Genomic DNA, 26,445 nt, shown 5'->3' with positions numbered 1-26,445 from the left:
TGGGAGGTCTGACAAACCGAACAAGGCAGTGAGCAAGAAATTCCATTCCTGTTGAAATCAGTAATTCCTCTGTGCAGGCTGTTTTTGTGTGTGTGTGTGTGTGCTTCTGTGTCACTTCGAGAAGGGCGCTGATATTATTATTACTTTAAATATAGCTTGCCCTGGGGCGGGGAAATGCACAAGGAAGGAGTCGGCAAGCAGCCTATCTCTCAGAAGAAAAGAGCAAGCCTCACAGCACAGGAACTGGCTTCACTCAAGTGTGCAGTTTAGAAGTCAAGAAAACTATTCCAAATACCACCATCTTGGAGGAGACTGAAGAAAAAGGACACAAAACTGGCTAAACACAGTGAAGAACATGGTAAATCAGGGTACAAAGTGCACCTAACTGCAGTCTGAGAGTGGGCTCTGAAGTACAATGTAAGTCTTCCTTAAACTGTATTTTTTTATCATAGTATCTAGTTGTTTAATTTCCATTCTGAAGCCAGGCAGGGCCAAAAGGTACAATTAGCTATAAAGATCAGAGTGGAGCAGAACGTGTAATCTCTGATATGAGGCTGAAAATGATACTGAAATACAAAAGAAGTCAGAGACTTATTATGACCATATTATGGAAGATGAACTATAAATAAGAGCATATCTAATTATTTCAAGAGAAAGATGCTGGATGGAATCTTTAATCAACTTTCTTAATAGGGAAGTGAGAGCTCTGCTGCTTTGTATGGCAAGCTATTTTAATACTGCTGTATTTAAAACTGGGTGATTACAGTTACCAATAGCAATAAGATGTAGCTCCAGAGGGGAGTCCTAGTGGCTGCAAAAGTTTTTGTTTCTTATTTCTCCAACATTTTTGCTCTCTGAAGCCTCAAGTAAGTCCACAATTTCTGTCCTACAGCTTGGTTTTGCTTTTCAGCTGGATTTTCAATGTATGCCAACAATGGACTTCCTATGGAACTGAGAACAAAACATTTCAGCTTTCGGAGTAATTCTGGCACATTTTTCTACATCATGCTAGTGGCAAAAGGTTGTGCTCCTTCAACTTCTGGCATGGACAACTGAGGAATATAAAGCCTGATGGTGACAAGGGGTGAAAATTTCCCATTTTCCACTATTTATCTCACCAGTTTCAGACTTAGCAATGGATATGCTTCCTGATGAGGAGAGCTCTGTGAACCCAACTACAAATTCCCTAATACAAATAAATCATGAGAGAAGACTCTACAGAAATGTTTATGGAGCCGGAGAGATTAATATATCACATCTCTTTAACTTGACTGTGGACTCTGAAAACCTAACCAATCTTTCTTGTGAAAGCAACATGAGTCCATCGTGCCACCCCTCCCTGTTTCAGCTTTCACAGAAAAACTGGCCAGCTTTGCTGACAGTGATGGTGATTGTTTTAACCATTGCTGGAAATATTCTTGTCATCATGGCTGTGTCACTGGAGAAAAAACTACAGAACGCCACTAACTATTTTCTAATGTCACTCGCAATAGCTGATATGCTGCTGGGTTTCCTTGTCATGCCTGTGTCAATGTTAACCATACTTTATGGTGAGTATTAGCTGTGTAACCTATTGCATGTTTCAAGAAGCTTTAAACATTGCATGCACATGTTATTACTTCATTCTCTTACAACAAAATATTGTAATCACTCTATACAAGTTGAAATATATATAATTGGTTAATGGATACAAGAATAGGTGAAGTACTTGTATCTTTTCCTACTTTATATTTCTAGTTATAGGCATTTTAAACACAGTCCAAAACATTAGTTTATTACTCAGATGTTCTCTCTATTCTTTCAGTTTTAACCCTGGCTCATAATTTTCAATATTCCTAATGAGAATGTAGGTTCCTGGCACTTACTTTGCTCTGCAAATATGCACAGAAGCACTAATAACTACCTTTAGAGTCAAAGTAGGCAACCCCTTCAATTTGTTTAAATGAAGTAATACAAATGTAAATAATTCTCTTAACACCAACATCCTGCTTAGACATCTACTTAGCAGCAAATGGTGGAATAAATATTGTAGGAGTTTAAAAAATGGATGGGAATTAATTCTAATTTTTAGTAACATTTACAACTGCAAAGCTATGATTTCTTAAGAGAAGTTATTTAAGAATTAAGTGAATAATGACTCACAGTTCATACCCTTGCAGGTGATTAATAGCAGATCTTCCTTCTCATTTTCACCAAAATTATTTGCAGCAGAGCTCACACAGAAAAAAAGCAGCAGCTTATGTGTTCAGTGCCAATACTACCAGGCTGTTATAATCCCTAAACTTAGAGAAATGAGTTTTCCAGTGCCACAACTGAATTGCTACAGTTCAAGGAGAAGCCAGACAACGCCAGGAGGAAAGTGAGGTTGTTTACAAAGCTTCTATTGCCTCACTATTTTGGGACTAACGGTCCACACGAGCCTGTGACTTGAGAGATTCCATCCAGAAAACTGGAAGTTTATTTCCCAGTTTCAGTATTTCTACACAGATTGTCTTCAGCAGCCTTGGCAAACAGCATTTTGCATTGGTGATGCAAAATTGTTGTGATTTATTGTATGACTGATGCAATTATCTTTGGTGGGAAAAACAGCACAAAACAGAGCTGCTGGAGCAGAAATCGTCCGATGTGTGAGATGAGCAAACCCTTTAAAATCCTGTGTGATTCCCTGCGACATGCAACAGGGACTCCTGCTGGCCAAGCTCTGTGCTGTGGAAAAGAGTCCCCAAAATCCGCGGCTCGGAAGTGATTCAGGTCGGGACGCAGGATTTCCTGCACACAATGTAGATTAAACCGCTGTGGAGGAATGCTGCTTTCCCCTCCTTTGCAATCACTGGTGTGGAGGAGCGGCAGGTACCTAAAGCCATAGGGGAGGGGGTGTGTTATCTTTGCTTTTTCCCTTTCAAGGTTAAGGAGAGGAGGTCTTTGCAGGGTAGCTTGGGGTGAGAAATCATCTGGTGGTGCACGCATCTACCAGAAGAATCACCACATCACAGTGCACCATCAATCTCCAAGGACAACCAGTGATGGCACAGGGTGAAACCTCCCTTTACACAGGACCATTTGCTCAACCTCAGCCACCCAACTTCAGCCAGGCCACTTACATTGACAGTCCTGAGCCCAAACTGGGGGTCTTTGCACATACCTTGCTCTGCTGAGGCACCTCCAAGGCTGTGGAACAAGGGTGCTCCACCACCCATTGTCCAGCCCCTTGAAGGGCAATTGTAACTGTTTTTCTCAGAAGAGAGATGATTTTCTTCTTGAGAGCTTTACAGCTGTTGTGGGCAATTCCTGTTCAGCTGCCCAGCCACATCAGCCACGTGCCTGTCCCAGCCTGCACCCTTTGGGCTAGGAAGAAGGGTTCTCCATCCACTCAACAGCAGCACCCTTTGATGGAAAAAGACACTGAGCAAGTGCTACCAAGCTCTGCCACAGAACAGAAAACTCACAAAGATGAACAACAGTGCTGGTTCCCACCCCAAAACACATAGGCTGCTAGATCCCTGTTGCTCCTGCCTCAGAGGCTCATCCCACATTGCGGAGTGGCAGCAACGGCATGGATCAGCTGTCAGGATTATTGGCAGATGATGCATAACTCCTTGCTGTAGTGGAAGGACCAGTCATTTCAGAGGGCTCCTGTCCACCCCAGTGCTGACCCCAGATACAGTCTCAGCTGGTGTGCTTCGGATAAAGCAAACAGTTGCTCCTCAGTAATTGCCCATGGCTACAGACTCTCCTCTCTTCTTTCCTCATAGCAGTTCCTTAGCCTTTCACTCAAAACAGTTTTCTTGCACCTCCTGTTACCAACAGAACAGCAGCCCAACGATCCTGGCCAGCTTGGCTTTTTTGCCTCCTCACCTGAAAGGCTTTGTGAGAAAACATCTCTCCTGGTTGCTACTCTCTTGCTACATCAGAAAGAAAATCTTATCTCATCCTAGGGGCTACCTGCCCTCCCTGTAAGTCTCTCAATGTGAAAATGAAGAGGTGCACAAGCATCGCTTCCTTATCCCTTGGATGCTACTGCCTCATATGAGCTCCTGGAGTGCAGGAGCTCCCATGGACCATATGAAATTATGGAACTTGACCTGCCTACCCAATCTTTAAATTGCAGCCAGTTTTTTGTCTTGTTTCCCCCTGGATATATTAAGGGGTGAATTTGACAGTGGCCAAAGCATGGCACAAGGCAGAGGTACCCTGTGCCATGCTCCACATAAAAAGTCCACATAATGTGTGCCACATAAAATGGGTGCTGTTTTATCCCTGCCACATCCATGTTTAGAGCAAGGACAAGACATCTAGAAGGATATGACAAATTTGGTCCCAAAGGCCACTGAAGCAAAAGAACAGATGCACGTTGTCAAGTGTAAAAATACTTTATCGCTTTTCCCTTTGTAAACTGTCCTGTCCTGACAGAGAGCAGACATGCCTCTGAAACCCAGTGCCCACATAACACATTCCAGAGACCAGATTCCCCACTGGAAGATCAGAAAACAAGATAAAACGTACCCATAAATATTGTATGGCTTGTCAAGGTCAGCTCATATTACAGCAGTCCAAGAGCACCAAGAAATAGGTCTCCTCAGTGCTTACTGAGACTAAATTTAATTAGGCACAGACCTAGCTCCTCTGCCTTTTCCTCTCTTCCAGCTGTTGCAAATCTTGTACTGCATCTCCAAAGGGGTCAGGCAGTCACAAAAATACTAGTGTGTTCTCATAATACCAGGTTTGGCATTGCCCAATGCTGCACTGTCATGGACAGCTTGAGTAATATACCCAAAATTAAATTACCACAAGATAAGGACACGTATAACTGTAAAACTTGCTCCAAGGAGAGTTCTTACCCATTCCCTGAAGGACTAAAAGGGCCTTTGGATGAAGGTCCTGAAGGGCTTTGTTTAGCCTGGGTCTGCTCAGTACTGCTGCTAGCAGCTTGTGTAGTGAACAGAGTGTGACTTCCACAGCTTTCCAAAAGCTCCAAGCTGGAAGAGGTTACAGGCAGTCAGAGGTACTGGCTCAGAATCACCAACAATCATCTGGATCCCTGAAGAGAAAGTCAAATGAGCAAACAACATTCAGTGAGGATAAATGCAAGAACACCAACTTAGGAAAACAATAGCAAACCAACTACTGATGGGGAAATTTGCCCAGCTTTCTGGAATGCTGAACAGGATCATAAGCTATGCATACATCAGTAGTATGATATTTTTATACAAAAGGCACTCATCATTCCAGGGTTTGTAAGTAAGAACATTCCCCGCAAGACCTGTGAAGCAGTCTTGTATTTCACTTAGCAGCTGGGAGGCCTTTGCAAGAATAGCAAGACCTGTTTTGGTCACTGAATGACAAGCAAGATATGGATAAATTAAATAGACTCCAGGGCAGAGAAACAAGAAGCACAAAAGTTTTAAAAGCCTTGTCTGTAAGCAAAAGATAAAGGAATTGGCTTTGCTTAGTCTGGATGAGTTAAAAACCCAAACAACTAGGCAAGACACGATAGCCATCTTCCAATAGTTTCTGGAAAGGAGAGCCATCAATTATTCTTCATGGCTATTGGAAAGAACAAGGATAAGGGGGAGGCTTAATTTGCAGCAAAGAAGATAGAGGCTGGATATTGGTAAACATTAATGTGTCTGCTTTGGATTGCTCTCTCTGAAGGAGTCTATCAATATTCATTGATAGAGAGCATATCCTTATTTAAGTACGTGGCAGTTGCCTAAAAACAGTCAAGATAAATATCACTGGTATACAACAAAATACATTTCTTTCTTCAGCTGCCACTAAATCTAAAGTTTCAGGTTCAGAATTTAGGCAGCTGCACATATCAGCAGGTGTTAATAATGCAGTAATTACATAGATAAAAAGTCCTAAAAACAAAATTGAGAACTTACAGAATTTACAGGTTTACAATGGCAAAATTGCTTCTCTTTCCATAGATTTGCTGCCAGAGATGGTTAACTAGAACATCAAGCACTAGTGTTATGCAAATAGAATTAAAAAGAAACAAACTTACACTGCCTGTGGCCTGGGAAAGGAGGAGAGTCCTAAAAGCTACAGATTTAGAAGGTTGCAAGCAAATAAAAAAGGCTTCTTAAAACAGTGCCAGGCAGGTTCTATTGAATGGATCACTTACTACTTTCTCCTCCTAGAAGGATACATGCAAAGAGACATATGTGTCACAACGAAAGATGTATGCCACATCCTTAGCTCATGTCAACTTTCTCTTGTGCAGGATACACATGGCCTCTGCCTACAAAGCTCTGTGCTGTCTGGATCTACTTGGACGTACTTTTCTCCACTGCCTCCATCATGCACCTCTGTGCCATCTCACTGGATCGCTATATTGCCATTCGAAACCCCATCCATCACAGCCGGTTTAACTCAAGAACTAAGGCTTTTGCAAAAATAATTGCTGTTTGGACCATATCAGTTGGTAAGTGAGGCAATATTTCAGCATGTAATTGCAGATTTCTGCCCTTTCAGAGGATGTGACATATACACTGCAATCTAAAACTGTATTCTCTGCCTGCAATATTTTGCGTGCCTAAGTGCTGTAACATAGTAATTATGCAATGGAAATCAACAGCGGGACATGGAGGAGAATATATATTAGTGATAGGACTACTGAGTTCAAGTTGTTGCAAAGATGTGTTTATTTCCCATACGGATCATCATCTTAACATCTAAAAAGAAAAAATTATCTCAACTTAAAAAAAAATTTTCCTGGTTTATGTAAGTCGGTTGGTCCCCATTTCTCATAATTTGCTTAGAGATGGTTCTTACGGGCAGATCTTTTCTGCCTTTGTTGGTGTGTATAATGGGTCCTGTATAGGTCCTGTTTAGGAGTCAATAGACACTCTGTGTACACTGTAAATAAGAGGAGTTTCTCCACAGGACAGTTCAGAGTTACAGCCTAAAATAGGTGCCCTGAATGATTCACTGGATAAATCTCTTTTTTTGCACTAGCAAAACCCAGAGGCTCAAACTAGGCATAGGAATGTCGCTGTTTCATTCCCACGGTGACAGCACCCTGGGTCCAGAGCAGTCTCACGGCACCAGGAATTTCCTGCCCCCCTCCCTCTCTCCCCCCTCCCCAGCACTGGCATCTCACTTATTCAGAAGTAGGAAAAATCACTCTTTTGCTGAGTGTTGCCTGCAATGAAAGGTAATTAGCTGCTTCCCTGGCTAATACACATTATTTCAAGTGGTAACTGTAATCCATTACTGTTCTGAGGGGAAAGAAAGGAGATGATATCTAACACTTCTGCCTGCCTGAGTCTCTGAATTGTCTCCTGGCCTTCCTCTTGGTCCTGGCTCACAGGCTGAGCAAAAACAGTCTAAGATTTTTATGACTTAAAATAGCTGTATCTTCTGCTCCACAGCAAGAAATAGTGGGAGCCCTCTCACAACAAGAGGACAGTTCTGCATCCTCTAAGACCTGGTGAGGTTCAGCAGCATCACGTGTGGCTCTGGGATACATTCAGCTGATCAGATATAGATGTCTAGCACAGGGCATGTGAATTCCACCCTAAAAATACCTATCTTTCAACTAAAAAGGAAGCCTAAAGCAACTCAGATGTGGATGTCTTCATTTAGATTAGATGAATCATACCTTGTATGTCTACAGTCACATTTTCATCAATCCACTAGAAAACTCTACAGTTTTTCCAATTTTGGACACTGCTAAGTGCAAGCATTTTCAGTGCATTCTCCATATAACATAAAAAGGGCAAGCATTCCTCTAATTTGTACACACTGTGCTTTTCTGTATTTGTGTGTGGTGCCCGTGCTTAGTGTGTGTTGAACTACTGTTCTTTGTAAACACAAATAAATTCACAGAATGGTCAGAATGACCATTCAAGGGGCAAACTGGTGGTCCATGCCACTCAGCCTCTTTCCTTAGATAAGGGCTCAGTGCTGGAGTATCTGAATTAAAATGAAACCAGAAAAAAATATTATTTAAGCCCTATTAGTTACAGCATGGATTATGTCCTGTAGCAGGAGGATTTAGTTCTTTGATATCTTGCTATAAAATTTCAGAAGTTAGGACTATTCTTTGCAGTAGTAACTAATAACAACTTGCCTTTTGTAAAAATACTTTTTCTGCTCTCTGGAGAATTTTCTTATAACAGTGATCAGATGAACCGCAGATGTTATTTGTTACCACTATGGCAGGTGATAGGAACATGGTCCCTATTTATATAACTCTGAAAAATACAGTTCCTTATTTTATTGAAAAGCACTGAAGTGTGCCATGACTTAAGAGGACAGAGCCCCGCTCTACTGCAGCTGGATAAGGACACATGTAAGAGAACATTGGATCGGCAAAATAGGTGGGCTGATAGGGTAAATTCCACCTCACTCACACATCAACTGTCATCAAAACAGTGAGCAGGTTAAATAGACATAAATTAATGCAGGCAAGCACACTGAGGTGTGCAGGAATGAAGTGGTGCTGGGCTGGTTTGCTAGTCCCATGGAAGCAAGGGGAATGGGGGGACAAGCTGAAGGAAGATGGGTCTGTTCCCAGCCTGGGAGCTGTGTCATGAAAGCAAATGTGATGTGCTCCAGAGGACAAATTGGGAAGCAAACACACAACAAGCTGTAAGGAAGTTGCTGAGCTAGTTACAGCCAGGCTGTATTGAATTTGCACCATGGCATATTGCTATACTAATAAAATAAAGAAAAATGCCAGTATTATAAGGAACTTTCATAGATACCAGATCACCCATGCAACTTGCTGTCAGTCAGTCTTCAACCCTGTCCTGATCTCCTACCATTCAACTCAGAATAGGCAGGAAATGGTTTCTGAAGAGTGAGGTGTTTTCTATGACATTTACAAATAGGAAATGCTTTCTGAGCTAAGAGGTGCTCTGTCTATCATTTACCAATCTTCAGGCTCTCAATGCTACTTAGAGTGTCAGGGATATAAATTATTTAACTCTTTGCATTTTCCCATAGCTATAGCTGGCACAGGCAGAGCAGGTATCTGGCACAACACTCAGTAGCACACATTGTGGCTGCCAACGCATTGACAAATTCAGAGAGGGGAATTGTTTCTCAAGGTTTTGCCCTCCAGTATCAGTTAGATAGCCTTTGGCTTCCCCTTGCTCCTGCAGTCTGCAGCTGAGCTGGTACCCTGTGAACTGTCATGGTGTATGAGATGGAGGGTAAAAAGCAAGAGAAAGAAATGAAGGACATTATGTTGCCCTACGTTGAGGTTCATTTTACCAGGGGGAGAGGGGGGAACCTTCTGATCAGAGACCCTCAATAGTTCCCTCACTGTCAAAGTCCTTAGTCCATCTTCTTACACAGCCCCTTTCGATGATTGTTTTAGCAGGCTGAATCCAAATCTATTTAGGCTCTGTGCAGTAGTATCCTATGCCATTGTGGTTTAATCCCAAACTGCAACTAAGTACCACACAGTTGCTCACTCATTCCCCTACCCCATCCCCATGGGATGGGGAGGAGAATTGGAAAAGGTAAAACCTGTTGGTTGAGATAAGAGCAATTTAATATTTGAAATAAAGTTAATAAGAATAGGAAAATAAGAGTAAGAATAAAGAGAGAAATAAAAATCAAGATAAAAAGCCAAGTGATGCACAATACAGTTGTTCACCACCCACTGACTGAAGTCCATCTCATCCCTGAGCAGTGATCAGCCCCTCATGGCCCTTACCCCAGCAGTGTGCCCAGGCAGCCAAGAAGGCCAATGGCATCCTGGCCTGTATCAGAAACAGTGTGACCAGCAGAGTCAGGGCAGTGATCATTCCCCTGTACTGGCACTGGTGAGGCAACACCTCGAATCCTGTGTTCAGTTCTGGGCCCCTCACTGCAAGAGAGACATTTGGGTGCTGGAGAGGGTCCAGAGAAGAGCAAAGAAGGTGGTGAAGGGTCTGGAGCACAAGTGTGATGAGGAACGGCTGAAGGAACTGGGGGTGTTTGGTCTGGAGAACAGAAGGCTCAGGGGGGACCCTATCACTCTCTGCAACTATCTGAAAGGAGGATTGAGCTTGGAGGTGGCTGGTCTCTTCTCCCGCATAACAACTGACAAGAAAAGAGGAAACAGACTCAAACTGCAACAGGGGAGGTTTAGATTGGATACTAGGAAAAATTTCTTCACTGAGAGGGTGCTCAGGCATTGGAACAGGTTGCCCAGGGAAGTGGTAGAGTTACTGTCCCTGTAAGTGTTCGAAAACTGTGTAGGTGAGGCACTTAGTGACATGGTTTGGTTGTGGACTTGGCAGTCCTGGGGTAACAGTTGGGTTTGATGATCTTAAAGGTCTTTTCCAATCTATTTGATTCTATGATTCTAACTTCCCCCCCCCCCCCCCTTTATATATTGACCATGATGCTCTATAATATGGAATATCCCTTTGTCCCACTTGGGTCAGCCATCCTGGCTGTGCTCCCTCCCAACTTCCTGTGCCTCTCCTCATTGGGAGAGCATGAGAGACTGAAAAGTTGTTGGTCAGTAAACACTACTTAGTAACAACTAAAACATTGGTGTGTTATCAGCATTATTCCCATATTAAAACCAAAACACAGCACTGTGCCTGCTGCCAAGAAGAAAATTAACTCTATTCCAGATGAAACTGGGACATGTGCCCAGGTCATCTTTTACTTTTCTCTGAATCTATATACACAGGTGGACAGACCACAACATTCAGGAGATGGACACGCCATGAACTCATATGGTGTGGTAATATTTTCTGCTTTGTTATAAATTCCCATTTTGATAAATCCTACCTTTCTTTTAGTCTTTCAGATCATTCCCGCACACTGAGCTCAAGGATGCTCAGCTCAGCGACTCCAAAATCAGGGAATCATAGAATGATTTGGGTTGGAAGTGACCTTTAAAGACCACTTAGTTCCAATGACCTTGCAATGGGCAAGGAATCTTTCACTGGCTCAAGTTGCTCAAAGCCCCATTCAACATGATACAGAACATTTCCAATGGCAGGGCGTCCACAGCTTCTCTGGGTAAACTCTGCCAGCATCTCACCACCCTCATTGAAAAAACTTTCTTCCTTCTGTCCAACCTAAATCTACCCTCTTTCAGTTTAAGATCATTTTCCCTTGTCCTGTCACTACAGGACTTGACAAAAATTCCCTCTCCATCCTTCTTATAAGCCTCCTTTACATATCGAAAGGCCACAGTAAACTCTCCCAGAGCCTTCTCTTCTCCAGACTGAAGAACCCCAATTCTGTCAGCCTTTCTTCGTAGGAGAGGTGCTCCAGGCCTCTGAGAATTTTCATGGCACTCCTCTCTTTATTGAGTAATAGCAAACAGTTTTGCATTCCTAAATAGGGTTACCCCCCAAACACTGTACAATTTCATCTGCTACTTTGCTATCCATTAGCTGAGATTGACGACGACCTTCTGCAATTCTCTACAGCCAACAGACATGTGTTACCAGCACATTTTATTCAGTGCTGGTGGCCATGCAAACAGGTCATGGATGAACTGAACAGCACTGGCGAATGCAAAGGGCTGTGGGACACTTCCTTCTACTGCCCTCACTGTAGAAACAAAGTGTTTAATCTTACCCTTTGTTTTCTTTCACCCCATTCTTTTACTTCAGGAGGATCTTTCCTCTTCTGCTATTGAGCTTAATTTCTTATAAAACAGTGTTGTCAGAGCTTTCTGGAAATCCAGGAACATTTTGTCAGCTGGATTACCCTTACCTACCTGCTCACTGACTCCTGCAAATACTTATAGCTGATTTGTGGGACATGCAGAAGTTCTCATTGTTTCCCAATCTACCACGTCTCTTTCATTATGACTTTTAATTTACCTTAATTTACCTAAGTAATAATACTTTCATTCACTAAATTTGTAGTTTTCTTTTATTCACTAAATTCACAAATTTATTCAGTGAATTTGATCCAAAAAACCATTGGTTGTTTTCCTTCTGTTGACTTCACTGACATATATAGTATTTAAAACACAGCAGAAAAACCGCACAGATAATTTGATTTACTTCATTTCTGAAATATTGACTTTCTTAGTTAAGAAAAACAAAACAAAAAACTTGTATTACAGCATTTGTTTTTGAATTCACTGGAAGAAGAGCATTTAGCCAGCGGCCTTTCTTTCACCAGGCCATGTAATGCCACAGGCAATTGGTTTAAAATGGATTCTAACTGCTGTAACAGATCCTAATCGTGTCTTTAATTCTTAAATCACCCAGGACCCAGAGTGGTTAGATAATTAGATTATATGTAGCTGTTGAAGGCAAAAGCCCATTAAACTCTCAAAATTATTCCATTTGTTTTAAAGCACAGAGGTTGTCACTGAAAACAGGTGTAAAAAGCCTAAGCATTTCCCATTTCCTCTTCCTAGAAAAAATAAAGTTGAATTTTGAATAGTCTTTCATTGGAATTTATAGAAATATATTCAGCCTATGCTGAAAAATAAGGGTAAAGCACCTCTGAGTGCTAAGTCAGCCTAAGAAACTTACTGCTCTGCAAGTGGCCAAGAATACACCATTCTCTCCTTTAAAAATCCCTGAAAATGCCACATAAAAGAATTATGAATGTTAAGCCTCTATACCTATCATTCTTCAGTCCTTATTTTTCTCTATTCCTCTGTTAATGGTCTAAGTAATGCAAAGTTTGATGAAGCCCAAATCCTCTTAGCTGAGTTTTCTCTTCTCTTATCATTTCTCACTCAGCCTACACATCTGTTCACTGCCTTCAGGCAGTCTCTGCTCTCCCCAGTCACTAACTTAGATTTATTCAGTATTTTTCATGCAGAAAAGAAGTCCAGGTGGAGCTGGATGAAGCTGGTGAAATACCTCCCACCACATAACTCTTTAAAATATTGCTATTGCTTTTGAGGCTTCAAAAATTCAGAAATAACTGCAGCACGTGAAGCAACATTCTTCAGAGTGCAGGATGTGAAAAGCTACCTCCAGGTGTACAAAACAAGCTCACTGCAACTGAGACCTCAATAATTTGGCAGTGCGAAGCTTTATGGTGAAACACAGGCTCACAGGCAGCCTGCAATTTCTCTGCATGAGCTCTTGTCATGCAGAGTACGAAGGGGCAGGGAAGGAGTTGGGACTGGTAGAGTTCAACTACTGTTGTCTCTGGATTGTGGTTTATTGACAGCTCTGGCCTCCTTCAGCTCACTCCCTCTACTGCCAAAGCTAGCTTTCATTTGAAAGTCCCTTTACTGTTTTCAAAAGGCACAAATAGCCAAAGGGCAGTAGGATGGGAATCCTTGCTCTGGATCCATCTCATCCTACATTTCTTTGATAATTTTCTAGTTCATTCAAGTCTAATTTAGGTATGGCTTGGCATAGGAAAAGACCACTTGTTATAACATGGAATATACTGCCAAAATACATAAAATTGCAATTAATTACACACAGCACTGTACTCCAACAATACAGATTCAAAGTTGAGCACCTAAATTTGGAAGTGCTGCAGCTAAACTTGAAATATCTGCTACACTACTCACTTTACCATGTAGTCATTTGCTTTGCTTCAATTTCTTCTTTTAAAAACCTGGCTTTGTATTCTTAGTGGTATTTATAATAATTTTCTTAGTTAACATTTCCTTCTTTTTTTTTTTTATACTTACGAAATCATCTCCCAAAGAGTGAACAAACTGTTTGCTCTTTCCAGCTGGGGGATTTCAAGGGCAAGCATTGTAGGTTTTGTGTTTGGGCAGTCCCCTGGGACCTTTTCCATTTGTGGATGTTGATGCCACCATAAAAACAAAATTCCATAACTGTTGTCAAAAACTGTGACACAACATATAGAGAAATTTGCATTAGCTATAACAAAAGGCCACAGAACAACATTTCATAAAAGTAGGAGAGCTTCCCCATCTCACAGATGCAGGATCTTCATTGTTTTATTGTACAGACACAATGTGTGAGGCTCAGTAGTCAACAATTATGCCAGTACAAAGTTCACTGCCATACTAACAACACCACCAGCAGCAACAACTAATGACTAAAGAAGCAACTAATACGTAGGTTGTCCAAGGGAAGTTAACATTCAGTGCTGTGACACACATTTCTAAGTTGGCTAGCACATGTATTTTGGTTATGAAAGATTACTTAAGATGGTTCCGAGAAAGAGACATAAATATCATATTTACTTTCCTCACTGCTGCAAATTATTCTGTATTTCCCATGTAACAGAATCCTCTGGCTGATTTGTTCTTCCCAGAAGAGTGAACACATTGTCATACACCAGACCAACACACATACCTCCCTCTCATAACTGTGAAGGTTAAAACAGCTTGCATTTTGAACTTGTATGTTGTTTTCATTACCTGACAAAGAGGTGTTATTAACTTTACACTTTTTTTTTAACAAAAAAAAATGCTTAAAGGAATAGTAATTATTGAACTGCTCTATAAATTCTCCAAAGCTGGAAACATGGATATAAAGAAACAACATTAAAAAATTCCATAAGGCCACATTTCCAAACCAGAGACATTGAGAATTGTGGCATACCTCTGGATGGGGAATAATACATTATAACAGTACATATATATTGTCAAATGAAGAATAATAATTGTGTATTCATTTACCATTTCCTTTGTGTAATTACCTGATTATCAGAAGGAGATGAAGGTTGTGCCTATTAAAAAGGCACACCCATTCTGTGAGCACCTCTTTTGCAAGAAACATTCTGCTTTACAGGTAAAAACCAAAATAAGTGGTCACAACATTAATGCGTGGCTTTTCTTTCTGCTTTGGTTTTATTTTTAAGGGCAAGTTTTAAACAATAAATCTGTATTTTTAGTGCAGAGCTATGTGGAAAGACCTTGGTTAGTCGAGGTGCTGATGGTAGAATTTGTTCATTGTATTTTTTTTCTGGTTTTTGGTTTTAACTTTGCTTTGAAGACCATATTTCTCCTGAATCTAATGGTGAAAAAGCATTAGGTGCAATTGGACCAGGCTGGTCCTATTAGCAGGATTCTTTGAATGAATAAGTAACTGTTCGTGATCAGCCAGTCTCTCTTTGTAAGATACATCAGAGTAAATGGAATGTTTCAAGAAAAAAGGCAGTAACAGTACAGTGCCTATTAGAAGTTATTTCTCCTTCCCTGAAATGCTATATTTTAAGCCAGTCATGTACCCAGCGCAGCATGCAATACATACAAGTATCCAGAACAGATTCCCTGTCCAGAGGGGAAAGGATGACTCTAGGTCCTACCACAGGATGCCCTTTTCTGCAGAAAGTGCCATGTGAAGTGTTGCAAAATGCAGGAAGGACATGTTCACAGGCCTGCTCTGATCTTTTCCCAATAGGTCTCTACAACAGTACCTGCTCAAAACGGGATCATGTATTGATCAAGAAATTATTTGAGCACCTCTAATCAGAGGAACTGGGATTTCTGCATAGCAAATGCCATATGCAGTATAGATGAACAGAAATGAAGTGAACAAGACATCATGTTGGGATTTAGAAACACTTTCATTTGTACACTGTAATTGAAATTAATCACCTCCTAAATTAAAAAACTATTGATAAAGTAGCACTGTATTACATAAATGTCAAAAACAAAGGCATTTTCATTCTTTTTTAAATTTTGCAGAGCAATTTTACAGCTTCTTTTATGTGTTTTAAAGAATTAAATTTTATTGAAGCCAGATTTTGCATTTTATAATGTTAAGAAAGAAGAACGTATCACAGAATTCTGCTTTTAAATTAAAACCTTAGCAGGATTAGCAGGATCATTACAAACTATCACACTCAGGGTGCAATTAACTTTCCCAGTGCATTTCCTGGCCCATGCCATTGGCATCATTTCAAAGCAGAAACCCAGCTAATAAGTCTGGGGCTTTGTCAGAGCTGAGACAACATATTCCTAATTACCTACAACAAATTTAGAAATACCTGTCAGCTAATTTTTCCTATGATGTCCTCCAGACTCATTGATGGAAAACAGACTGTCAAACTCCTATGACATCCTGAAAGCAGGCTGAGGCATCGTGATAAGGGCTCTCTTTTCTGGCTGATCAAAACTGGAGCTGTTTATTCCACAGTATTCAGCTCTGTGTTTGTGATGCAAGTAAATAACAACCACTGGGAAGACCTGTTTCCTTCTGGTAGAATATAACTTTCGTTATGATTTCATATTTGTCCCATCTCTAAGGATGGACTAAACTTTCACATGGGGAACACGATGGTGCTTTCTCAGGTGGACAGGTTTGCTCTACATGGCACAATTGCATGCTATTTCCTGGAGATCAGGTTGACTGGATTCCTCTGGAGTAGTAAAGAGGAAAAGAATTTTAGTCTCTCCCTATTATTAGCTTTTAACCTCCTGGATCTCTTGGAGCTAAACAGCTCTGTCTGGCCTTCTGCTGCAAAAGTAAGCACAGATACCATCTTGCCTCCCTCTTCCTCCTTCTAGATGTGTTTATAATGACTTCTATTTGCACAGTAATCTACACAAGGTGAAGAGATTTACATTCTGTGTAAAAGTTGACACATTGAGTCTAGCACTGGGATATTTTGACATATTTCTCCAGGCTTAACATCAGTAAAATATTCAGAATCAGACCATGAGGTCCAACCAAGCACAGTAAAAGGGAGATCACTGCATCCATGTAAGTCCTGTGGAAGAATCTGGCATTTGATACACATTATTTTGTTCTTTAGCCATATTGTACATAAAGTTATTTACTGTGCAGTTTGGTATCTCTTCATTAAGAAAAGTTCTGTGCCTCAGTAGATATAAATGCTACAGTAAACAAGCAGATGGAACACAAATATGTGCCACATAAAAGAAAATTTCTGTATAAATTGATGAAGTCTTTCAAATTTCTGAGATTTCCACTGATCAAGAACATACTCTTTCTAGTTGCTGGCCCTAGAGGTGAAGGTTTTACCTGTGGTGGTTCTGTACAGCAAGTCACCAGTATGCTAACTCCAAGCAGAAAGACTTCACAAAGACAGAAGTACTGCAGAGCTGCAGTTACAACGAGGCCACATAGAGTCAAGGGGCAAGGAGGTCATTAGCTGGGAATAACTACAAGCACATTAGGAAATAACTAAAAAAAATATCCTGGGCTGCATCAAAAGGAGTGTGACCAGCAGGTCGAAGGAGGTGATCCTGCCCCTCTACTCTGCTCTCGTGAGACCTCACTTGGAGTACTGTGTACAGTTCTGGTGTCCTCAACATAAAAAGGCCATGAAACTGTTGGAACAAGTCCAGAGGAGGGCCACGAGGATGATCAGGGGACTGGAGCACCTCCCGTATGAAGATAGGCTGAGAAAGCTGGGGGTGTTCAGCCTGAAGAAGAGGAGGCTGCATGGAAACCTCATAGCAGCCTTCCAGTATCTGAAGGGGGCCTATAGGGATGCTTGGGAGGGACTCTTCATTAGGGACTGTAGTGATAGGACAAGGGGTAACGGGTTCAAACTTAAACAGGAGAAGTTTAGATTGGATATAAGGAAGAAGTTCTTTACTGTAAGGGTAGTGAGGCTCTGGAATGGGTTGCCCAGGGAAGCTGTGAATGCCCCATCCCTGGTGGTGTTCAAGCGCAGGCTGGACAGAGCCTTGGGTGATATGATTTAGTGTGAGGTGTCCCTGCCCACGGCAGGGGGGTTGGAACTAGATGATCTTAAGGTCCTTTCCAACCCTAACTATTCTATGATTCTATGAATATTCAAATGAGATACCAAGACTAGCTTTGGGAAGTGTGACTTCTTTCCTGCTTATGGAAGACCAGACCTGGCAGCACATCTTTGTCCATCAATTTCTCACCCCCTTGGAGGCCTCCACTCTGCCCACTGCAGTCAGCAGAAGGTGAAAGCAGCCTGTCCAAACCTGTGCTGGCACTAAGAGGGATTGGTTGCAATAGCAGTATTCTCTGTTTCAGCTTGCTGCCTTTATGAATGGCATAATCTGGAATCCCCAGTCCCTAAATCCTTTTTCAAATTAAATTTCTTCAAGAAATTTATAAATCTTTCTTTCTTTTTTTCCTATCTCTTTGATAAGTGTAGATATCTATATGGTTCTGTTAGTCTCTTTAGTGGTTAGTCATGCTACACAGAGGGATAACAATTTGAGATAGTTGTGAGAAGCCACTAAGAACCTCGGCAGAAGCCTTTGCCCAAACCAAAGATAACACCACTAGCTGAAAAGCAAAGACTGTGTTGGTGGAGAGGCTCTACTGGAAATTGTTATGCAAAAGGTTGTGTCTTCTTCAAATACTCAGAATGATTCGAAAATTGAACAAGGAAATAAGAAGGACAAGACATGAAGGGCAAAGAACTGCTGTAAACAGCCCTGCAGCACAGCTAGGAAAGGGGATTTGAGGTGTGTATAGGCAGAAATAGCACTTAAAGCCAAGAGCAAAGAAACTGCTTCCTGCTGTTGGATTCTTACTGCCTTGAGGAAATAGGACTGCATGCACATTTTGTAAGTGAGCAGGATTATATCAAAGTAGTAAGTGACTCCATCAGCAATTTCCTCTCTCAGCTCACAATGGAGCCCTGGGTTTCTAGTTAGTTGGGTCAAAAAGGGGGACCTGTCCTTCATTTCTTGCTCTGTCCTTCTTGTAATGTTCCTCTGTTTCTATTTAATTTATTATCACAGTCCTGCAAATTAATTTGGAGAGACACATCTCTATTCTTGTAAGAAACAGGCTTCGGGACTTAGGACATAAATGAGAAACACAACAGTAAGACAGACTCTTCTGATTTTGTTTTTCTAAAGTGAAAAAGATGATTTATAGAACTGTACTATTATAAATGATAATTTACAATAATTCTCTCACATAAGAATTGAATTATATGTTTCCTTAGAGATTTTCTGAGCTGCCAAGAACAAAGCCATTTCAAAATTTATAGAATAATCCAAGTATTACCTTGCACTCCCTATGTGAATTTAAATATAAAGTTGTGTGCATTAAATAGAACATATATAACCAAATAAAGTGTTGCAAGGAAAAGATACAGAAAACCAGCTCTTTGTGTGCCCTCAAATAAAAATCTAAATTTGGCATATAGGTAGTAATAAGGAAAATAGCTGGACCTGCTCTGACTCCAGTCCTGTAAAGATAGCCTCTTGGGATGCAGAAAGGAGAGGATGCTCCAGCAGCACTGTGACTCGCTTAGCTCTTGAGGAAATTCCTCTGAAAGCAGATGTTATTTGGGGATTTGTGAGTAAAAGCTCCTGACCCACTCCTGTCTCCCGTAACAACTCCTGTACCTACAACGAGGTAAGAGGTTTGTGCTTGTCTCACATGCAAAGAGAAATTCTGGACTAGGACTTTGCGGACACTGCCATGCTGACGAGGAAAGGCAGAAGTTTTTTACATTCATGTGAACCAGATGCAGCCTCAGATGGTGACTGATGAATCAGAGGTGATGTTGAAAACCTCTGATCCACCCAGAGCTTTTCAACATCCCCTCTTCCCAGGTGGAAATTTCTGCTTCTGCACCGCTACCCATCAGCAAACTGCATAACCTCTCTATTCGCAATGTGGCTGGCACTATTTGTGCAGCAGCAAAATTGTAACAATGGAATGTTTGTCGTGACTGGAAACGGGTCAGTTGGGAAATAACATTTTCAGGTGCATGCAGAAATCAGCTAAGTGCTTGCAGGTCTGGGAAAATGGTGACACACATAATGGTGAATGCCACATGCCAAGCAGAGACATGGAGCCAGACTGAATGGTTAAGTGAAAGCTCATAAGTAGCTGTCACTAAATTCCAGCTTCTGATATAATGGCCAGCCACATCTGTATCCTTGATACCCAGAGGAGGACATGGTCCCTGGTTACCCCACAAGTGGCTTTGTGTGGTTTGTGTTCCTAGAGCAAGCAAATATCCACACGGGGCAACACGGTAGCCCAAAGGAATAAATACTATTTTGTGTGATTATTTCAGTCCAAAATATTGAAAATAATGTGATGTCCAGTTTCACCTCCAAACAGAATTTTTTATACAACATGATACAGAGATTTTGCATTGTGTATGCATGCCTTAGGATGTATCATATGAGTATATGTGCATGGCTGTTTGTTGTTTGAATGTGTAGATGCACCAAAGGAGAACATTGTCTGAATACAGAAAGGCACCAGATACCAGGCATGGGCTTTTCTAAAGAAATAAGACAATATTGCCACATTGAAGGACAGACTGGCCTTCTCCAAGCAGCCATCCTCTCGGATGTCCTCAGTGCCACAGCACATCTCTGTGCAGTGGCCCATGGTCTGGCCTATAATGGCTATGTCTAAACCAATGTGGCTTCTAAAACTTGAGCTGGGGAAGTTTTCTTCTTTTTCAGGTGAAGGTGAAGTGAATTTTGTTGGTAAACTATAATGACATTTCTAAAAGGTATTTTCTATCCCTTGGACTTTTATTAAGGTATACGGTAATGTATTCAAATTGATTGAAATGGATATATGTGAGGTGAAAGCTTTCGACTGACAATGTCTGCTTGAAGGACACTTCACAGGAGGAACCTTGACTTTACCATTGACTCCCCCTCCTCTTCATCCTGCATAGCCCAAGTGTGCCACTCTGCATAGCATATTGTAAATTCTGGCTTTGATTTATTGATAATCTCAGCAGCATAAGGCAGCTGCAAAACCAGTTCACCTGTCCAGTTAAAGTGGTTTTATGGCTGCTGTATATGTCTGAAGATTGGCAAGCCAGCAATGTGTATCACTAAATCAAACTTTATCAGTTTTACCAGGCTTTTTGAGAGAACAAGAAGGATGTTATCGCTTTACTTCTTAACCTTTGGTGTTTTCAAGAGCCTGTTGTCATTCTCAAGTTGTGCTCAAATGCTTAAGGTTTAATGCAGGATTTATTACTCGTCTTTATTGTTTGGGTTCTGGTTTGTGGTTTATTAAAGTCCATACAGTTTGAAACAGCCACCTGTCTATAAATCAAGCTATATAAATAAACCACCTTCTGCCAGAGGAAAATAATATTTAGGGCTTGTCTGCAAGGGAAATTGTTCTGATATGAGTGGGAATGTCTACGGGAAACACAGTGCCTGATGTACCTTCAGTGCTCGAATGAATGCTCCCATTCTGTGCTGAGTGCTTCCTCGTGCTTCAGCTTAGTTTGATTTGGAAGCAGAGTAAGATAAACCATAAAAAAGCACTCAGGGGATATCAAGACTTTTTCCAGACTGACCTTGAGCCAGGGATGTGGAATGGGCAGGGTGCAGAATATATCTCTTCTGTTACAGCTCTGTTGGGTTGTTTCCTCCTGATCTACTGTTTGCACACAATTCATTTCCCAAATACCTGCTCATCCCCAGTTGGTAGCTCTTCGTGATTCTTTCTTGTGAAGCTCTTGATATTTGAATACACAGCACAACCTTGTGCCTTCTTAAATGTCCACAGTCACCAACAGCAGAGAGCTGGAAAGCACAGACAATAAAAATGGCAAGAAATTATACATCTGAATCATCAAGGAGAAATCAGTCAGCTTCAGTCTTTAAAGAATGAATTCAGTTAGCTGCAATAATGCTAATACAGCGTAGACCATAATTTTTTGTTATGTGTCTATAGGACAAGCTTGATCTTGACCAAACCTGAGTGATGTGTGGGTGACATTCTTGGCCATGTGTGATGCTCCCTAAAAATCCCAGTGGGGATGGGTTGCACATGGAAGCTCCTTTATTTACAGTTTAAAAATGACTGCCTTTGGTCCTTGTGTCCTCTCAGGGGTTTACTATCCTCAAGCTACAGACGCCAGAAGCTACCTTTTGAAGGTACCTACCTGTTGAAGAGGCACAAACTCTGTTCCTTCAGGGAGGAGAGCAATAAGTTTGGTCCCTGTAGTATCATCTGTGAGATCCTCTACATCAACTGAACTGGGGTGTGCACAAAAAGCACATTACAGCTGTCAGTGTTCTCTGCTACCAAACCTGGTACCTCTGGTATTTTCAAACTGTACACAGGCAAGTTAACCATGGCTGCAGGGGAAAGATGCATTAAACAGTCATTCAGAAAAACTCTCACAACTGTGCCTGCCATAGTTCTGCTGTGAATGGCACTTTTGCCCTTGGTAAAGGAATGACAAAGAATGGAAACTCCAGCTACAAGCTGAAGTTCATTTCCATTTTTTAAAGCCAGCAATCTGTATTTAGATGCCAGGCTCCAAAAGCTGCTAACAATAAAACAAAGCAGGTGGGGAACTGCTGCCCTTTGTATTTCAGGTGACTTTCGCCTTTTATTTGAAAAGGTTTGCAATTAAACGAAAATATTCCTCTTTCTAATGCTGCTGCCTCTCCTCCCATGCCTTCTGACGTGGCTGAATCATAAGGTCTGTTGTAATTAAAGGCATCTTTTGACTCTGTCGCTACCATTGTTTATTTTATCTCTGCAGCTTACACTAGGCCTTTGAATTAAAAGAAAAAACAGCCCTGCTGTTATCAGTACAGGGCAGAACCAGATGGGAAACTTGTGGTTTTGCTCTGAGTAGTGCTGTGCCTTCATGCAGCTGAAGTGTAATGCTCGGAGGCGTTGGGTGCCTTCAGTATCATTCAGCTCACCCAAAAAAAAGAAAGGAAAGGAACTTCAAAGCATTCCCCATTTTCCTGGAGGTGTTTTGCACCCCAGATTACTCAGCTGTAGCTGGGCAGTGTGGCTCTGGCAGGTGACCTCTCCCTCTGTGCCATCAGTCAGACTGACTCGGGCCTTTTTAGGCAGCAGCTTCCCTGAAGTCACTGAAAGTTTCCATGAGCCCAACCCACCCACGCCATGAGTCTGCATCTCACATACTGGCTTCTCATAGACAAGTTCTAGCATTTAGGGCTTGTGCAGCAGAAACAGAAAGGGCAATACCAGAAGATCTCCACCAGCTTCTGCCCTGGGCAGATAAGAGCAGCACTTTTGTAAACTGGTCCAAGGCACTGCCATGACTCAGTTCAAAGATGTGCAGATAAAATAAGCTACAGTGTTGTTAGGAAAATAAAGGGCAGTGGTGTTAGAAAAATGAAAGAGCTTTGTAGAAGCTCCAGAAGCACCAAAAGAAAGGACTATTTGAAGAGAATAATATTTTAATATTATTATTACTGTTATTGTTTTGTACTGTGCCAGACTCCATAGCCTCCCTCTAGGACTGGAGCTGTTACGTTGGGTACTAAAATGTGTGAAGTGAAAACATAACCTGTAATTTTAGAAGGCTCCCTGCCTAAGAACAAGAGTGGGAAGAACGGAAAAGAAAGGAGATAGAGGGAGTTATGACTGAAATTTTGTTGTTGAAAGCATGAGTTTCAGGAGTCATCTGTGAACCAGTAAGGATATTCCTGGGTACACAAGAGACAAGGCAGGGCACGGCATCATCCTCACATCATAAGAAATTCTTCTCTCTTTTTTTTTTTTTCCCTCAGAAGCCAAATACAGCATCTGGGATTTCTGTTCAAAGATGAAAAGAGAGCTGAAGCTGCCAGGTTATGATAGTTTTCCACAGAAGTCAGACTCCTAACTGCTTTTATCCCAACAGGGCTGCATTATCACTTCCCTGCTTCACAATTTCAATTCTACTGTCTTCACGTCATCCTTTTCGCTGTGTGAACATTGCCTCTCTTGGAGAGACAGCATCCATCCGGGGGGAGGGGAGGAAACAAATATTGAAAAAAAAACAAAACCAACAACCAAAGAAACAGCAGCTGTTTGATTTTGCTCAGACACTAGCAGCATTTGCAGAAGTCCCTGAGGAAATGGCTGAGTGGGCTTGAATCAGTCAGAGCAGTCCAAGGAGAATGAACTTCATCACCTGGCCTTGCTGCTCATAACAGGGCAAGGACGCAGCACATGCTCCAGAGGAAGACAAAGTTCCCACACCTGCTGTTGCCTTCGGGGATGTGAAATGACCTTTACATTCCCTCAGGGTGAGCCACATCTCAGGCTGCCTCATATTGGTGTCCTTCAGTGCTTAATTTGTCCCCATTGTTCATCTGACCATTGCCATGGAAAGGTTTTTTTAGCATTTAGACTCTGTCGACTGTAATGAGATCACAGGGAGAACAGAAAAAGACCTAGTGAAAGATTATTGTCAGACCTAGGACAAAAATTTATCTTCCTTCCTAAAATCAGTATTTCACAGCCTCATCAGAAAGCAGTGCCGAGAACACATTTAATCCTCTTTGTAACAAACAGCCCAAGACCACTCTTAAACCACCCACAAAGAAAGACATGGTATCATCTTGATCAAAGTTGATAAAAGCCTTTGTTAATGTGGCAGGAACCAAGGAGCAAGTCTGGATATCATTACAGGGGGGACAAAATCCAGGAATATAAGGAGTTATGCTTTTGTTGCTACCAGGTGTCATGGAGCAGGTGAATGAAAGCAGATGTGTTCTACTTGTGGCTAAGGTGTCTTTGAAGGAGAGAGGGACTTCAGATTAGAGCAAATGCAAAATCCCATGTAACTCCAGTGCTGCTCTCCCCCTGCCTTTCTCAGGACCCTATAAAGGTGGTGGTAGCACAAATACAAGAGGCTGGCAGACCTGAAATTCAGCATCTGCAAAACCAGTGTTACACAAGGTATCTTTTCTTAGTGTAGCTCCAACACAGCATCCCAAGAATGGGACTAGCATTGTGCTGCTGATGAAACATGAGATACAGTATTTTTTCCTTCTACTGTGTAAGTTCAGTTTGCTTTGGGATGTCTATCAATTGTGTCTCTATCTATTAGTGTTCATTTGTGTCCTATAACTATTTATTCTTTGAGAAATTATCTGTTTACAGGTAAAAGTGTTTTGTTTATTTTTTCCTGGTGATTGGAAATAGTATTTTTTTATTATTGTGTTTAACTTTCTCTTTCCCTAATCCACCTTCAGGTATCTCCATGCCTGTACCTGTCTTTGGACTACAAGATGATTCCAAAGTGTTTAAGAAAGACAGCTGCCTACTTGCAGATGAGTATTTTGTCCTAATAGGCTCTTTTGTGGCATTCTTTATCCCTCTAACGATCATGGTGGTCACCTACTTTTTAACTATCAAGTTGCTGCAGAAGGAAGCCACGCTATGCGTGAATGACATTGGCCCAAAGACCAAATTTGCTTCATTTAGCTTCCTCCCTCAGAGTTCTCTGTCCTCAGAGAAACTCTTTCAGCGTTCTTTGAACAGAGACATGGGAACTTCTGGAAGAAGAACCATGCAATCCATCAGCAACGAGCAGAAGGCTTCCAAGGTTCTTGGCATTGTCTTCTTTCTGTTTGTTGTGATGTGGTGCCCGTTTTTCATCACCAATGTGATGGCCGTAATTTGCAAGGAGTCATGCAATCAAAAAGTCGTTGGAGAACTACTTAATGTATTTGTTTGGATTGGCTACCTTTCTTCAGCTGTCAACCCACTCGTATACACATTGTTCAATAAAACCTACCGCTCAGCTTTCTCTCGTTACATTCAGTGTCGCTACAAGGAGGAGAAGAAACCCTTCCAGCTGATTTTAGTGAACACTATCCCAGCACTTGCATATAATTCCAGCCAGCTCCATCTAGCTCAAATGAAGAGTTTGAAAAATGAGGCAAAAATGATGGCTAAGGACTATTCGATGGTCACGATAGGAATACATCATTTGGATGGTACCTCCAAGGGAAATATTAGCCCAGCAAACGAAAAGGTTAGCGGTGTGTGACAGTTGGCAGCTGCCATGACAACCACCATGCACACTCTGGGAGCTTCACCTGGCTGTGAGAAGCTCTAATAGCTGAAGAAAATCAGTCCTGTTCAAGAGACCCACCAAGAACATCACATACTCCTCACATTATCCTGTGGATGAAAAGCAGGGCTGGAATGGTATCAGATGTGCAATTTCTTTTCATACAGTACTTTGGCTGTTTTAAGCACAGGCTTTATTAAACTTATTTTTTTAATATTCTAAAGGATATATTTCTTAAAGAAAAAAATGCAATTTCTTGTATTATAACATGGGCTGTGAAGAAAACCTAAGCTTTTCTTTTTGCAAATGAAAGCTAAGCTGTCCTTTGATGTTCTCGCAGAGTAGGCTCCAGCTAGTTTGTGTTGCTACAATGGAACTTTGTTATCATTAACTGAATGAGCACTTTATAGAATTTTAAATAAAATGATAGTTAATTTGCTAATATATATTTAAAATAAATTTTGAAGTATTAAAGAAAAAATCTATTAAAACCTGTATAGATTAATGATATGGACATTTTGGTAACAGTGTTTTTATGGCCGTTTTTTTCTTCTGAGTGGCCATTATAAAATGTCACTGGGATTTCTGCCATTTGCTCTACAGTTCAGAGGTAAATTATACTTGAATGATCCTTTGTTTCTACCACCATTCATGATCTTTATTTCATATCTTGTACTTTATTTCCATTCAAAAAATTTCATCTGTTCAGTTTACAACTTGAAATTGTTTTTTTCAAAAGTAATTATTTGGCTTGATTTCATGTTCCTTCCCACCAGTGTTGACAGGAAAATGAAGTGAGAGAAGAGTGGAAAATCAGGGGCAACACTGCTAAATAAT

At 41.2% G+C, this 26,445-nt stretch overlaps 1 protein-coding gene across 3 annotated transcripts; it reads left to right on the top strand.

Annotated features, from left to right (window-relative positions):
- On the top strand, nucleotides 1-26,445 carry HTR2A (5-hydroxytryptamine receptor 2A). Of its 3 annotated transcripts, none has more exons than XM_061457350.1 (4): nucleotides 1-417; nucleotides 911-1,550; nucleotides 6,227-6,427; nucleotides 24,785-26,445. In XM_061457350.1, the coding sequence occupies exons 2-4, from the start codon at nucleotides 1,136-1,138 to the stop codon at nucleotides 25,582-25,584; spliced, it is 1,416 nt and encodes a 471-aa protein (XP_061313334.1). In that variant the 5' UTR covers nucleotides 1-417; nucleotides 911-1,135; the 3' UTR covers nucleotides 25,585-26,445. The 3 variants fall into 3 exon arrangements, with proteins under 3 accessions (XP_061313334.1, XP_061313333.1, XP_061313332.1); XM_061457349.1 differs by having other exon boundaries at nucleotides 893-1,550; XM_061457348.1 differs by having other exon boundaries at nucleotides 1-1,550.

Source organism: Pezoporus flaviventris, unplaced genomic scaffold, assembly GCF_033815535.1.
Source record: "Pezoporus flaviventris isolate CSIRO_AGI_PZ_B2104156 unplaced genomic scaffold, CSIRO_AGI_Pfla_v1 ptg000025l, whole genome shotgun sequence".
Lineage (NCBI taxonomy): Eukaryota > Metazoa > Chordata > Aves > Psittaciformes > Psittacidae > Pezoporus > Pezoporus flaviventris.
Note: the sequence above shows the minus strand (reverse complement) of the source record. Positions and strands in the feature narration are given on the sequence as shown.

Bases quoted from the DNA above. Each gene is read 5' to 3' on its own strand.
- HTR2A (XM_061457350.1), top strand. From the start codon at position 1,136: ATGGATATGCTTCCTGATGAGGAGAGCTCTGTGAACCCAACTACAAAT. The intron at 1,551-6,226 runs GTGAGTATTAGC...TCTCTTGTGCAG, and splicing joins AATGTTAACCATACTTTATG to GATACACATGGCCTCTGCCT. The intron at 6,428-24,784 runs GTAAGTGAGGCA...ATCCACCTTCAG, and splicing joins TGTTTGGACCATATCAGTTG to GTATCTCCATGCCTGTACCT.